This window comes from Ranitomeya variabilis, chromosome 1, assembly GCF_051348905.1.
Source record: "Ranitomeya variabilis isolate aRanVar5 chromosome 1, aRanVar5.hap1, whole genome shotgun sequence".
NCBI classification, from domain to species: Eukaryota; Metazoa; Chordata; class Amphibia; order Anura; family Dendrobatidae; genus Ranitomeya; species Ranitomeya variabilis.
In genome coordinates, this window is record NC_135232.1 from 793,478,569 (window position 1) to 793,494,743 (window position 16,175).

Consider the following 16,175-nt stretch of genomic DNA (forward strand, 5'->3'; position numbering starts at 1 on the left):
CCGTCGCACGACGGATGCGACGTGGCAATCCGTCGCAATGCGTCGCTAATGCAAGCCAATGGAGAAAAAACGCATCCTGCAAGCACTTTTGCAGGATGCGTTTTTTCTCCAACGACGCATTGCGACGGAAGCCAAAAAACGCTAGTGTGAAAGTAGCCTAACCCTAACCCTAGCCCTAACCCTAACCCTAAATTTAGCCCCAACCCTAACCCTAACTCTAACCCTAACCCTAACTCTAACCCTAACCCTAACTCTAACCCTAACCCTAACCCTAATTTTAGCCCCAACTTGTCTTCTCCTGCCGGCCGGCAGATGGCAGCAGATGGCGGGCGCACTGCGCATGCGCCCGCCATGATGAAAAAGCCGGCTGGCAGGAGAAGACAGAAGAGGACCCAGGGACCCCGGGTGAGTATGATAGGGTCCCCGAATCCCCCTATTTCTCTGTCCTCTGATGTGCGATCACATCAGAGGACAGAGAAATAACTGATCGCTTTTTTTTTTTTTTTTTTTTTTGCGGTCGCCGGTAAACTGTTAATTACCGGCGATCGCAAAGCAGGGGTCGGTGCAAATCGACCCCGATCATGTTCTTTGGGGTCTCGGCTACCCCCGGCAGCCGAGACCCCAAAGAACATCCGGGTGCCGGGCGGCGGGCGCACTGCGCGTGCGCCCGCCATTTTTTCCCGGAAAAAAGATGGCGGCGCCCATGGGGAGACACGAGGAGCACCGGGGGAGGTAGGTAAGTATTGGGGGGCTATTGGGGGCCATCGGGGACCACATTTCTCTGTCCTCCGATGTGCGATCACATCGGAGGACAGAGAAATTAAACGGCAAATCGCGTTTTTTTTTTTTTTTGTTGCGACCGCCGGTAAACGGTTAATTACCGGCGATCGCAACTCGGGGGTCGGTAAAAACCCCCCGAATCATGTTCTCTGGGGTCTCGGCTACCCTCGGCAACCGAGACCCCAGAGAAAATCCGACTCTGGGGGACGCTATTCACTTTTTCCATTTAATGGAAACTTTTTTCCTTTTTCCGTTAATTAACGGCGCTGTGGTTTAAGTACCCTTAGCGGCCGCCGTTAAAAGGCGTATCGGCGGTCGTTAAGGGGTTAAGCATAACAGACGCGGATTCTTTACAGTAAGAGCAGTGAGACTATGGAACTCTCTGCCATATGATGTTGTAATGAGTGACTCATTACAGTGCTTCAATTTAAGAGGGGACTGGATACCTTTCTGGAAAAGTATAATATTACAGGGTATATATATTAGATTCCTTGATAAGGCGTTGATCCAGGGAACTAGTCTGATTGCCGTATGTGGGGTCGGGAAGGAATTTTTTTCCCCATGATGGAGCTTACTCTTACCACATGGGTTTTTTTTGCCTTCCCCTGGATCAACATGTTAGGGCATGCTAGGCTATGGGTTGAACTAGATGGACTTAAAGTCTTCCTTCAACCTTAATAACTATGTAACTATGGTCACAGGTGGGTACAGAAGACTCAAGAGTTCCTGAGCTGATTCTTCTGGTGTCCAACTTGCCTGAAGGATACCAAGGACTATGTTCTCTCTTGCGAGGTATGTGCTTGTTACAAGACTTCTCATGTGGCACCTACGGGTCTTCTACAACCATTATCTATTCTGTCCCGCCCTTGGGGGTCTATATCAATGGACTTTATTGTGGAGCTGCCTACATCGGGGGGCATGAATACAATCATGGTGGTAGTTGATCGCCTGACTAAAGCTGCTCATTTTGTTCCGTGCACCGGCCTCCCCTCAGCTAAAGATACAGTGAACTTGGTTACACAGAATGTCTTTCGGTTGCATGGGGTTCCGGATGAGATCATCTCTGACCGTGGAGTGCAGTTCACTTCAAGATTCTGGAAGGGGTTTTGCTCTGCACTCAATATTAATGTATGTCTCTCTTCCGCTTACCATCCCAAGACAAATGGTCAGACTGAGCGTACCAACCAGACGCTGGAACAATATCTAAGATGCTATGTCAGCCATCTCCAGGATGATTGGTTGGAGTTGCTGCTGTTAGCCGAATTTTCATATAACAATTCTCAGAGCGCCTCCACTAAATTTACACCTTTCTTTGCCAATTTGGGTTATCATCCGTGTATCTTACCTAGGTCTCCAATTAATTCTCCGGTTCCGGCAGTGGAGGAAAGGCTGACTGCAATGAGGCAAAATCTGGAGGTTCTGAAGGAATCCCTGACCACAGCTCAAGAACGTTATAAGAGATCTGCTGATAGATTCCGTAAACCTGCACCCATGTTCAAGGTAGGAGATTCCGTGTGGTTAGCAACTAAAAATCTGAAGTTAAACGTTCCTTCACAAAACTTGGACAGAAATTCATTGGCCCTTTCAAGATCAACGGTATTGTGAGCTCTGTGGCCTGCCGGCTGAAGCTGCCTAGGACTATGAAGGTACACCCAGTTTTTCATGTATCTTAACTAAAGCCTGTATCTCCTAATACCTTCCAGGGACGTGTTGTGCCACCTCCGCAGCCTGTGGTGATTGATGGGCAAGAACAATTTGTGGTGGAGGAAATTGTTGATTCCAGAATTTGCAGGAATCGGCTCCAATATCTGATAAGATGGCAGGGATATCCCCCTGAGGAAGACTCTTGGGAACTTGTGGAAAACATCAATGCCCAACAGAAGATTTCTCGTTTTCATCAGAGATTCCCTGAGAAACCAGGTTCAGGATCGTCCTGAGGCCGCTTCTAAGGAGGGAGTAATGTCAGGACTCTGAACATTTTTTATTACCTTTTTGTGCATTACTGCCCTTTTTCAAGATGGCGTCTTTGGTCTCATGTGCCCTGTGTCTTCCTGCTATAAAACTCCACCCCAGCCTTCAGTCTGTGCTAGAGTATTCTGCTTTGCATCCAGCTCCTGACCTCTGGTGACTCCCTAGCTATATACCTGTTCCTGTGAACCTGTGGGGTTATCCTGCTACTCTGCTCTGAGTTCCTGCTGCATACACCAGTTCCAGTAATCCTCCTTCATCTGCTGCTCGTGTTTACTTCCATCTGCATTTGCTGGACATATAAGCTGTTGCTGCTTTGCAAGAACCTGAGACTATTACCCAGACCTCCCTGGTTGAGCTAAGATATTGTTTGAACTGCCTTATAAGCATATCTATCTGTGTTTTGGACTAAGCAAGGACTTATTCGTGTCAAGTATCCTTAAGAATAATTGTGCTTCATAGACTTTCAGCGTGATTGCATTTTCCTCTGAAGTTTCCTATAGACTGCTGAGCTGCATTTGATATTTGCACCAAGTGTTGTGGACTTGAGTTTCTCTCTGCACCTGTTTGAATCACTGTGTGATAATATAGACTTTACCACTTATAAAACTGTGTCCTGTAGTTGTCTTGTTCCACGCAAAGAGTCTCCTGAGTTATCCCCTATAATTATTACATATGGTCTCTCTCTAGGCTATTAATATCTGCCCTCAGTCACTTGCTTTCCCACTCTGGCGGAGAAAATGGCGTGGGAGCCCACAACAGTTTTTTCCGTTGTTTAACCCTTTATTTTAACACCTAGAGCTCCCAAATTTTGCACACAGACACTTCTTACATTATTAGTGAGGAATATTTTTAAAAAAAAAAAGGGATATGAAATGATTTACTGTATGTAAACCATGTGTCATATCCTGTCGGGTTTGAGATATATATATATATATATATATATATATATAAATTGGAAAAAGGGAGGCAGCACTCCAATATTTGCAAAGGTGAAAAAAGCTGTGACGTTTATTTCAGACCCACATCTTCATACGACGTTTCGGCTCACACTGAGCCTTTCTCAAGCCTTGAGAAAGGCTCAGTGTGAGCCGAAACGTCGTATGAAGATGTGGGTCTGAAATAAACGTCACAGCTTTTTTCACCTTTGCAAATATTGGAGTGCTGCCTCCCTTTTTCCAATTTCTATGATATTTGGGTGGATGAGTGGACTGTCCTGCCTGGGAGGCCTGGCACCCGTCGGTGAGCTTGTGCTGTTTTTATCTTTTTTTGTATATATATATATATATATATATATATATATATATATATATATATATATATATATAGTCTGTATATATGTTTTCACGAATATTTAAGCCCATGGATCCATTCTATGTCCATTTTGCAAGCCGGCGAACAAAATCTCGCCATACGGATGACACACGGATAATTTTTTGAGAAAAAAATCGCATCCTCGCGTTGAATAGGGATCACTGTTCAGTAACTTTTCTGCTGATTTTTTTGCGCAATACGCTGACAAATGCAGCATGCTGCGATTTTCTCAGCCCATAAATATGGCCGAGAAATATACGGCAGATAGGAGCTGCCCCATAGAGAAACATTGGTCCGTGTGCAATACGTTGTTTTTGCACCTCTCATACGTCCATATTCCTCTCTAGTGTGACCCCGGCCCAAGTCTTCCACGTGGTGAATGAATGGAGAGAATGGTGCAGGAGTATCTAGAACTGATTATCAATACCATCAAGGAGGGCATCAAAGAGGGTTTAGACACTTTCACATTTTGGAGGTTTTATCATGCCCAGCAGCCAGTGCTCTCTCAGAACGTATCTTCAGCACTGCTGGTGGTGTCCTGACAGATAAGCGCCGCTGGCTGTCATCTGAAAGTGTAGACCGACTAACTTTCATCAAGATGAACAAGTCATGGATCTCCAAGGACCTTTGCACCCCATTCCCAGACTGTACAGACTGGGTGATATTGCATTTTTTCTTGTGATGCATTAATGTCCTGTAACTGCACTCTGTGATATCTTTATTGTTGCTTCTGTTTCTGCTGTGGCTGTTGATGATTTGTAGAAATGTGAACAGTCATGGTTGGTCTACATCTGCTGGGTTAGCTGTAGTAGAAGACGTGACGGTCCCAATTATACTATTTCTATTCTTGTGACAGTTATTCCACTTCAGTGGTGTCAGTCCCTCATTTTTTAAATGTGAAAATTCCAGGTTGGGTGTCCATCTGCCAGACTAGGTGTAGTGGATGACCTGTCAGTCCCTATTATACTATCTATACTGTGGTGAAATTGATGCCACTTTGGTATTATCTGCCAATAATTTTTGGAAATGTGAACACTTTTATTTGAGTGTCCATCTGCTGTATTTTGTGTACTGGAAGACCTGCTGGTCCCTAGTATACTATTTCTACTGTGGTGAAATGGGTGCCATGTTTGTGGTGTCTGACAATAATTTATGGAAATGTGAACACTCCAGGTTGGATGTACATCTGCTGTATTGGGTGTAGTGGAAGGCCTGTTGGTCCCTATTATACTATTTCTACTGTGTTGAAATTGATGCCACTTTTATGGTGTAAGGCCCTCATTTCTTGAAATGTGAACACTCCTGGTTGGGTTTCCAACTGCTATATTGGGCGTAGTGGAAGACCGGTCAGTCTCTATTATACTATCTATACTGTGGTGTAATAAATGCACTTTGGTATTGTCTGCCAATACTTTTTGGTAATGTGAACACTCCTGTTTGGGTCTCCTTCATGCGTGTTGCCTGTAGCGGTAAGCCTCCGAGACCATCAGGCCTTCACTTCCTTGGACTCAACTACCCGTGTTACTATCCTTAAATTTTTCTGACAATGGTAGACTACAAAACTGATATTTGTGCCACCTGAGTGTGGCTCAGCATGAAAGCAGGTAAAGGTGTTGCATGTGGTATCAGGGCTCCCAGCAAAGGAAGCCTGCACTGATCCCTCACCCACCTCGTCTTACTGTGATGTTCAATTGAAAGCTGTAAATGCTGGCCCAGACAGCTTATTGCAATATTGAAAATTCGGTGATCGTAATCCGAACCGAACAATGAAATATTTGTTCATCTCTAGTGAACATACCCTTAGAGCTATTACCACATAAAGTGACACTGGTCACATATCAAAATTATGGCCTGGTCATTAAAGGCCCCGTCTCACTAAGCGAGATCGCTAGCGAGATCGCTGCTGAGTCACAAGTTTTGTGACGCAACAGCGACCTCAGTAGCGATCTCGCTATGTGTGACACGTAGCAGCGACCAGGCCCCTGCTGTGAGATCGCTGGTCGTGTCGGAATGGCCTGGACCGTTTTTTGATCGTTGAGGTCCCGCTGGGTAGCACACATCGCTGTGTTTGACACCTTACCAACGACCTCGTTGACGACTCAGACACTGAATCGTCATAATAGCTCCCATGTGACATCGTTGTACAGGTCGCTACAGGTCGCTGGTGAGATGTCAAATAGTGAGATCGCAGCTGCGATCGTTGGAAGATCTCACTGTTTGACATCTCACCAGCGACCACATAGCGACGCAGCAACGATCCCTGACAGGTCGTATCGTTGTCGGGATCGCTTTAGCGTCGCTTAGTGAGACGGGGCCTTTAGGTTAAAATTTGCTCTGTCAGTAAGGGGTTAATGTAATTGTATTTGTTTGTTTTTTCTAAAGGAACATGTTCCCGCCCAATCTGGTGGAAGCCTGCTTTAAACAGGTATGTAATGCACATGTCACTTGTCTTTTTTATGAACATGTAAATTTATTTTTATCATCTTAAACTATTTTATTGGGCAGAACTAAAGTTCTGTGCAGCACCTTCTTTTCCTGGAGTGCATGTTTGTACTATGTATATACATGGATAATGTGTGTAAATGTGCAAATAATGTATAAGTATGTGCACATTTTATATGTGTGCCCAATGTAAATATGCATGTGTTTACATGGGTGGTCATTGACAAAGGTGAAGGGCAGGCCCAAACACAAGACCTACACAAAGGCTAAAGCTTAGCCTTTGTGTAGGTCTTGTGTTTGGGCCTGCCCTTCACCTTTGTCAATGACCACCCATGTAAACACATGCATATTTACATTGGGCACACATATAAAATGTGCACATACTTGGGAGGAGCCAGGGCTGGACTGGGTATGATTATTTTTCGAAAGTGGCGGAATTTCTTAAACCTGAAATGTTTTTTTTCAATTCCTAAATAAGGCAAGATTTCTGGTGAGGTGCACGACACAGAAGATTCATCAAATTCATTAAGTGATGTAGGATTTCTTGAAATTCCATCCACTATGCTGTAACATCTGGACGCTGCGGGTTGGATGCTGCACAAATAAGCAGCATCCAACCCGCAGCGTTTACTGATCGTGTGCACATTAGTGATGAGCGAATTTGTTCGGAAAAAAATAGCCAAACATAAATTCAGCACCTATATGGCACATTCGGATTCGTGATTACAAACACGAGCAAAATTTTATAAAATCGGGAAAAATCGGTAACATTCGGTAAAAAGTGCAGTAAAATATTTGCGTTGCCACAAAAGTATTTTCAGCACTTTTGCAACAATAATGGTGGTGTATCATGAGCGTGCGACACGTGTTTGAGGGGAGGTGTTTGCAGAGCTCAGAGGAGCGGCGTGTTTGTAAACAGTAACTTTTTTTCATAACTTTGTGCGCACATTGCGGCTAGCCAATCAGGGCGCAGGAAACATCCACAATGTCCTGACCCAACGGCTTGTGTTATTGGCTGCTGAAATCGCATGTCCCTCTCCATGTAAATAGTGGACATCTTGTTTTAGCGTCATTTTGACACTGTAACAGCACAGAGGCTGTTCCTGATGCTGGCAGTGTTAGCATCTAGATTTTAGCTAGTTAGCTAGGTGGTTGTTTCTTACTCAGATAGTTTAGCTAGGTAGTGTCCTGTGTGGCGATGACATTGACCTTCCAGCAATTTTTTTTTTTGCCGTTACTGAGGTCCACAGACAAAGACAGCAGGGCACAAGTCATACAAGTATGTTGTGCACTGCTTCTATTGTGCTCCAAGCATGAATATAGCGTTCTAAATCTTATTTTTTCACTAGCTAAATGTGAAACAGCATGCCATATCCCACCTTGTCATTTATTGGTGTGGTGAAATTGTTCCGAGATTTTCTGTTGCTAAATATGATACAACCTACCATATCCCCTGTTGTAATTTTGTGGTGGTGAAATTGTGTGTGCAGAGCTTTTGCACATAGAAAAAACTACATTTTGGGGGGTTTACAAACGATACAGCAGGCTAAATTCGAATTTGAAATTTTTTGGAGCATATCTTCTAGGTTATACAGGCATCACCCATATAAAAAAAATCACTTCTGTTACTAATGTCCAGTAGGGGACATCTCACTTTCATATTGTTTGCAGCATTTAGTCTGTTACAGAGGCCTAATCCACAGGCACAAAAAAAATTCTTCTGTTACGAACGTCGTACAGTAGGGATGACCTAATTTAACCCCTTCACCCCCGGAGCTTTTTTCGTTTTCGTTTTTCGCTCCCCACATTCCCAGAGCCATAACGTTTTTATTTTTCTGTCAATTTGGCCATGTGAGGGCTTATTTTTTGCAGGACAAGTTGTACTTTTGAACGACATCATTGGTTTTACCATGTCGTGTACTAGAAAACGGGAACAAAATTCCAAGTGCGGTGAAATTGCAAAAAAAGTGCAATCCCACACTTGTTTTTTGCTTGGCTATTTTGCTAGGTTCACTAAATGCTAAAACTGACCTGCCATTATGATTCTCCAGGTCATTACGAGTTCATAGACACCTAACATGACTAGTTTATTTTTTACCTAAGTGGTGAAAAAAAATTCCAAACTTTGCTAAAAAAATAAATAAAAAAATAAAAATTGCGCCATTTTCCGATACTCGTAGCGTCTCCATTTTTCATGATCTGGGGTCGGTTGAGGGCTTATTTTTTGCGTGCCGAGACGGCGTTTTTAATGATACCAATTCGGTGCAGATGCGTTCTTTTGATCGCCCGTTATTGCATTTTAATGCAAATAGCGGCGACCAAAAAAACGTAATTCTGGCGTTTCGATTTTTTTTCTCGTTATGCCGTTTAGCGATCAGGTTAATGCTTTTTTTTTATTGATAGATCGGGCGATTCTGAACGCGGCGATACCAAATATGTGTAGGTTTGATTTTTTTTTATTGATTTATTTTGATTGGGGCGAAACTTTTGTGTTTTTTTTATTTTTTTCACATTTTTTAAAACTTTTTTTTTTTACTTTTGCCATGCTTCTATAGCCTCCATGGGAGGCTAGAAGCAGGCACAGCCCGATCGGCTCTGCTACATAACAGCGATCATCATCATGTTATGTAGCTAAAATGCAGGTGTGCTGTGAGCGCCGACCACAGGGGGGCGCTCACAGCACGCCGGCATCAGTAACCATAGAGGTCTCAAGGACCTCTATGGTTACCTTCCTGATGCATCGCCGACCCCCGATCATGTGACGGGGGTCGGCGATGACGTCATATCCGGCAGGGCGGCCGGATGCGGTAGTTAAATGCCGCTGTCTGCGTTTGACAGCGGCATTTAACTAGTTAATAGGTGCGGGCAGATCGCGATTCTGCCCGCGCCTATTGCGGGCACATGTCAGCTGTTCAAAACAGCTGACATGTCCCGGCTTTGATGCAGGCTCACCGCGGAGCCCTGCATCAAAGCGGGGGAGCCGACATCGGACGGAATAGTACGTCCCATGTCGGTAAGGGGTTAAAAATTGTTTGTAGCATATCTTCTTTGTCATACAGACCTCATTGTTATGATCTGGTGGCCTAGGAGCAGCATGGACGAGCTCTGGAGTAGGTGGCCTCTATACTGACCGCAGACCCTGAACTTAACACCGCAACTATAAGTAGCCGTGGGATGTTCCTGTCACTCCCTCGACACCTCGTCACAGCCGGAGGACTAATTACCCCTAAAGAAAGAAACAGGAAAACTATCTTGCCTCAGAGAAAATCCCCAAAGGAAAGACAGCCCCCCACAAATACTGACTGTGAGAGGAGAGGGAAATTACAAACGCAGGCTGAAAACAGAATTCAGCAAAGGAGGCCACTCTACCTAGAAAGAAAAGACAGGACAGAGTACTGTGCGGTCAGTATTAAATTACTACAAAAATCCACCACAGAGAATACAAAAATCTCCACACCTAACTAAAGGCATGGAGGGTAACTCTGCGACTCCAGAGCTTCCAACTTGGCTGAATAAATCCTTACACAGACAAAGCTGGACAAGAAAAAACATAGCAATTCACTGAACTATAAAGTCCACCGCAGGTGGACTGCAAAAACAAAGCCAGGACTTATCTTTGATGATTTGGACAATCCAGCAGGAGAAACCAAGCAGAGATGTGAATCCTCCAGAAAAACAATGGACAACTGGCACTCACTAAAGGGTGAAGCCAGACTAAATAGCCCCGTCCAAAGTGGAAGCACCTGATGACTGCTGTGAAGGACAAACAGCAACACTACCACTTATAACCACCGGAGGGAGCCCAAGAGCAGAACCCACAACAGAATTCACAACACCTCATCCACACTCAAACAATTCTTTCTTCTGTGACTAAAATGATACAGCACGACATATTTCACCTTGTCATAAACTGCCGCTCAAATTAGCTGTTTGCAGAGATGGTGCAGAGTTTAAAATCTAAGTTTTTGTTGCTTATACTGTGCTCCTACCACACTATCTGAGCAACATGACTGGGAAAAAGCCATACCATGGTGGAAGGGGAATTAGGCTTGGTGTTCAAGGTGTACATGGGGTAGGTGGTAATGTTTGTGAAAGCACTAGTGAACCAACAACTTCACATCCTATGCAAAGACAACAACTTCCGTTACTGGACGGGCTACTCCATTAACTTTCTTTGGCAGGTATGCCTTGTTGATGAAGCCCAGAAAGAGCATGTGCTGGAGTGGATGGCAAGCGCAGCTTCAAGTGGCCTCTTCTCCTCTTCCTCCACCTCAACATCACAACCAGTACAGTCCACAGAGGTGGTACCCAAACTCCCCTTGCTTCCCCCCATGTCCCAACTCTCCAACTGTACAACTGACTGTAGAGAACCACAGATGGGTGAGTCTGAAGAGCTGTTCACACATGCTATGCCATGGTCATCAGAAGTGTACTCAAAAGCTTCACAGAGGCAAGAGGAGGAAATGTACACCGATGCCCAAAATGTTTTTAGCTTGGATCCAGGGCAGGACAAAGTATAGTCCGAGCAGCATTCTCATCCTCGTCACCACACATTAATCCCTGGGGGGAGTGATCCTGATGAGACTCAGATATCTGAGGCTCATGCAGACTGTACTGTGCTGTCAGGGCAGGAACAGAAGGAGGGCGACTCCAAGGGAAAGGAATGTGATAACACACAGGATGATGATGATGAGGTGTTAGATCCCAGTTGGCATGAACACAGAGGCACACAGCTGAGTTGGTCATCGGAGGAGGAAGACGAGGTGGTTACGTTACGCCATACGGCATAAACATGTAGTGATGCAGCCACGACGAGCAATACAACCTCAGCCACAACTGTGGCTGTGACCAGAAGCATCCGCAGGTCTGCAGCTTGCAGGGGTGGCATGGGTTGCCTAGCCTGGGCCTTTTTTGACACTGCAAAGGATGAGACAACTCATGTAATTTGCCAACTTTGCAAAAAAAATGGAGTTGAGGTAAAAAGTGCAATAATTTGACTACTACATGTATAAACTTTCACATGCGCAATCAACATGCGTTACTCTGCGAATCCCACTGTTCTAAAATGCGGACCAGTGGACCTCAACAATCATCATAATAAATATTAATAATCTCTTTATTTATATAGTGCCAACATATTCTGCAGCGCTTTACAGTTTTTGCACACATTATCATCGCTGCCCCAGATGGGCCGCACAATCTAAATTCCCTATCAGTATGTCTTTGGAATGTGGGAGGAAACCGGAGAACCTAGAGGAAACCCACGCAAACATGGGTAGAACATATAAACTCCTTGCAGATGTTGCCCTTGGTGGGATTTGAACCCATGACTCCGGCGCTGCAAGGCTGCAGTGCTAACCACTGAGCCACCGTGCTGCCCAGCCGTCCCATCAATCGCATCTACTGCTTCTTCCTCCTCCTCTGTTACCATGACAACTATTGAGATGCAGGTCTCCGACTGCACAACCTGGGTTCTTTACCCACTCCAGGCACGCTGTCAGAGATCACAACACAACTTTCTCAATCCACCGTAACATCTCCGCTTGCACCTCCCTCACGGTCCAGCAGTTTGTCCAGTTCACCGCGCTCCGCCCTCTCTCAGTACTGCAGATGTTGTCACGTAAAAGATTGTTTAATCCTACACACGACAAAGCTAAGAGGTTGAACTCCACCATCTCCAATCTGTTGGCCATGAAAATGCTGCCTTTCAGCCTGGTAGATGCAGACGATTTCTGAAAGCTGATGGTCATCACAGTCCACCCATACCAGTTGCCCAGCCGCCATTACTATTCTAAGAAATCTGTGCCTGCACTACACCAGCATGTTGCAGACAATACCTCCTGTTCCTTAACTAAATTTATGTCTGCTAGGGTGCATTTCATCACAGACACTTGGATGAGTAATCATGGCCAAGAGCGTTACATCTCGCTGACAGGGCACTGGGTGACTCTGGTGGCTGTGGGGGCAGGCGCTGCTCCACAAGTCTTGGAATCCCCCAAGGCTTGCAGGGCAAACCTCTACATTTAACACTTCCTCCACTGCTTCTGCCTCCTCTTTCTCCTCTAGGATCTTCACCTGCGCCCCCAACCTCTGCCTTCATGAGACATGTGTTCCACCAGTGCAGAGCAAATCACCATCACCTGCGCAGCAAGGGCTTACTGCAATAAGGCAGTGTTAAAATTGATTTGCCTTGGAGATCGCAGTCATACAGCTGAAGAGTGGTGGATAGCTCTCCAGGCTGAGTTTGAGCAATGGCTGTCTCCGCTGAATCTGCATCCAGGGAAGGATGTGTCCGATAACACTGTGTGGACCTGGTGTCAGCCCTACAGTGAGGCAAGCTCACACATGTGCCATGCTTGGCTCACATCCTCAACCTGGTGGTACTGCGTTTTCTCCACCACTATGCTGGCCTGGGTGAGCTGCTGCAGAAAGCATGGAAGCTGTGTGCTCACTTCTGTCATTTGCACCCCTCAGGCCATCTACTTAAATCGATACAGAGGTCTTTGTCCACGCCAACCAACATGTTGATATGCGATTGTCAAAACGGTGGCATTCCACTCTTTTCCCATGTTGCAGGGCCAGTGGCAGCAGCAACGAGCCCTGACGCACTATGTCATGTCGTATAGCCTGGGCCAATGCAGTACGGACATGGCGCATATCACATTTACGGAGTGGGCACAGATGAAGGACCTCTGCACCCTTCTGCACAGTTTGGAAATAATTACTAAGATGGTTAGTGTTGACGACACAGTCATCAGTATCATCTATATGCTTGAGCAGATTTTGAATAGCCTGCAGGAGGAGGTGGTGGTCCAAGAGGAAGAGGAAGCAGAGGAGGATGTGGAAGGGATAACATTGTCTCAAAGTTCCAGACTGTTGTCACACAGGCAGGTGCCAAGGGAGGGTGGATTACTGCAATTGAGGGGGGCTGGTGATAACAGACAAACTGTTAGGCTGGTTTCACATTTGCGGACGAGGGCTTTGCGGAGGGCTACGTAGTTCCTCCGTTAAGCCCCACCCACTGTCGCACCTCTTCCATTCAGCTCCGCCTATGTCGGCATGCGTCCTGCGTACCTATCTTTAACATTGGGTACGCAGGCCATGCGAATGTATGCGGATGTCTCTGCATGCATCGTTTTGATGCTGCGCCGACCCGCATTGAATGCAACATGTTGCATTTTGTTGCGGATGCCGCAGTGTCAGAACCGAAGCATGCGGAGATATCCGCATACATTCGCATGGCCTGCGTACCCAATGTTAAAGATAAGTACGCAAGATGCATTCCCCTGACGAAGCTGCACTGAGCAGCGATACTCATGGGGCTTCCCCCACACTCCTCTGGTCTTGGGACTATTCTCCCCCTGACTCTTTGACTGCTGACACTACATGCTGGGCTGCCCCATATGGTGATATTACCACTCTTGGTCTCCTCTTAGGGTACTGTCTCACAGTGGCACTTTTGTCGCTACGACGGTACGATCCGTGACGTTCCAGCGATATCCATACGATATCGCTGTGTCTGACACGCAGCAGCGATCAGGGACCCTGCTGAGAATCGTACGTCGTAGCAGATCGTTTGGACCTTTCTTTCGTCGCTGGATCTCCCGCTGTCATCGTTGGATCGGTGTGTGTGACACCGATCCAACGATGCGTTCGCTTGTAACCAGGGTAAACATCGGGTTACTAAGCGCAGGGCCACGCTTAGTAACCCAATGTTTACCCTGGTTACCATCGTAAAAGTAAAAAAAACCAAACACTACATACTCACATTCCGGTGTCCGTCAGGTCCCTCGCAGTCTGCTTCCCGCGCTGACTGACTCCCGGCCGTAAAGTTAAAGCAGATCACAGCGGTGACGTCACCGCTGCGCTCTGCTTTCACTTTACGGCGGCACTCAGTCAGAACGGGAAGCAGAGTGTGACAGTACCCTTAGTTCTACCTTCTGTCTCTGATTTCCCTCCATACTACTTTTCATTATAATGGAATGCCTTCACTAGCTTCTTTGCAATCTCTATGGGGCCTATTGGAGCTCTCTTGGGAATATCAGCACCTACACTTATATAGGCATATATATATATATAACTCACAATAATTTGCCCTCAGTATAATACCCCATTACCAGGGGGACAGGTACCACTGAATACATAATACATAAATCACTTTTTTTGGAATTTCTGTGATGTAGTAAACTCCAAAACAGGTGGTACTTTTAGAATAAAATATAATTTATTGAACACAAAAAGATAAAAACCAAGTCAACATGTTACATGAATACAAAAATATGAAAAAAATGCAAGTTCCGTAAAAAGAGGGACTACATCCATAGGAAAGCCACCAACATGCAACAGCGCAATAATGTATAATGTGCAACAATTGTCTGTTACACTGTGAAATGTCATAAGTAGAATTATGTAAAAGAACAAACTGATACACTGCCCAAATGCTAAATCCTTAGGACAACCATGTTAATGCATGCTAATAATGTTGTAACCGATGTCTAACAAGTAGACTATCTTGGTATGACGATAAAACAAGCATAAACGTGATAAGAGCCCAATTAGGGTACATAGACTAGTGATTGCAAAGTTCTTGTGTAGAATAAAGCTAAATAAAGACAAAGTAATGCTGCACTTTACCAGAGCGATGTAGTGTGGCTTTTACCTCGGCGTCCCTCTGCCCCGACGCGCGTTTCACAGACCGCTTCTTCAGGAGGCGTGTCTAGGCAGGGGGAAAGCCAGTTTTTATATATCAAGAAACTGTACCTATTGGAGGAAATTGTATTGAAGGAGGGCCCAGGAAATAGTTACTTCCGGCAAAAGTGTGACCATGTGTGTTACAATGCCTGAAGAGTGGGCGTTAGATCTGCCAAGGGGAGGGCATAGCGCATGCGTGAAATACGCCGGCTGACGCGTTGCTATGGATACCAAAACAATAATAAAGTGCCACGTGCGAAGTTTAGGACTAAATAACGTAGTAAGCAGCGTGACTAAAAATGTTAATACATAGATGTAAATGCACCTGCTAAAGCCGGGTATAATCATGTGTATTACAATGCCTGAAGGATGGGCGTTAGATCTGCCAAAAAGAGAGCATGGCGCATGCGTGAAATACGCCAGCTGACGCGTTGCTATGGATACCTAAAACAATAATAAAGTGCCGCGTGCGAAGTTTGAGACTAAATAACATAGTAAGCAGCGTGACTAAAGATGTCAATGAAAGCACCTGCTAAAAACGGGGGTAATGCATAGATGTAAACAGCCATGAGTGAGTAATTAAATATATTACGCTATATAGCGCGTGTACGGACGCAAGCAGTGACATTATCAAAATTAATATAAGAAAGTGCTTAGTGTGCTGAAACCGGCGTGCAAAGAGCATCATAAACGGTATTAATGTGATACCGTTGGTGTGGAGATAGTATCTATACTTCAGGCATTGTAATACACATGAAAGTAGCCACCTTTTGCTTTGATGACTGCTTTGCACACTCTTGGCATTCTCTTGATGAGCTTCAAGAGGTAGTCACCGGAATGGTTTTCACTTCACAGGTGTGCCCTGTCAGGTTTAATAAGTGGGATTTCTTGCCTTATAAATGGGGTTGGGACCATCAGTTGTGTTGTGCAGAAGTCTGGTGGATACACAGCTGATAGTCCTACTGAATAGACTGTTAGAA

General features: G+C 45.3%; 1 protein-coding gene across 6 annotated transcripts in view; it reads left to right on the plus strand.

Moving 5' to 3' along the window:
* Nucleotides 1-16,175, plus strand: part of LOC143784732 (excitatory amino acid transporter 1-like) — a 213,159-nt gene that overhangs the window by 135,888 nt on the left and 61,096 nt on the right. For 4 of the 6 annotated variants that reach the window (XM_077273310.1, XM_077273318.1, XM_077273328.1 and 1 more), the window contains one exon: nt 6,445-6,487. The exons of the other annotated variants lie outside the window; for them this stretch is intronic. In XM_077273310.1, coding sequence (XP_077129425.1) covers nt 6,445-6,487 — 43 coding nt within the window. The remainder of the gene's footprint in view (nt 1-6,444; nt 6,488-16,175) is intronic. 6 annotated transcript variants of the gene reach the window in all.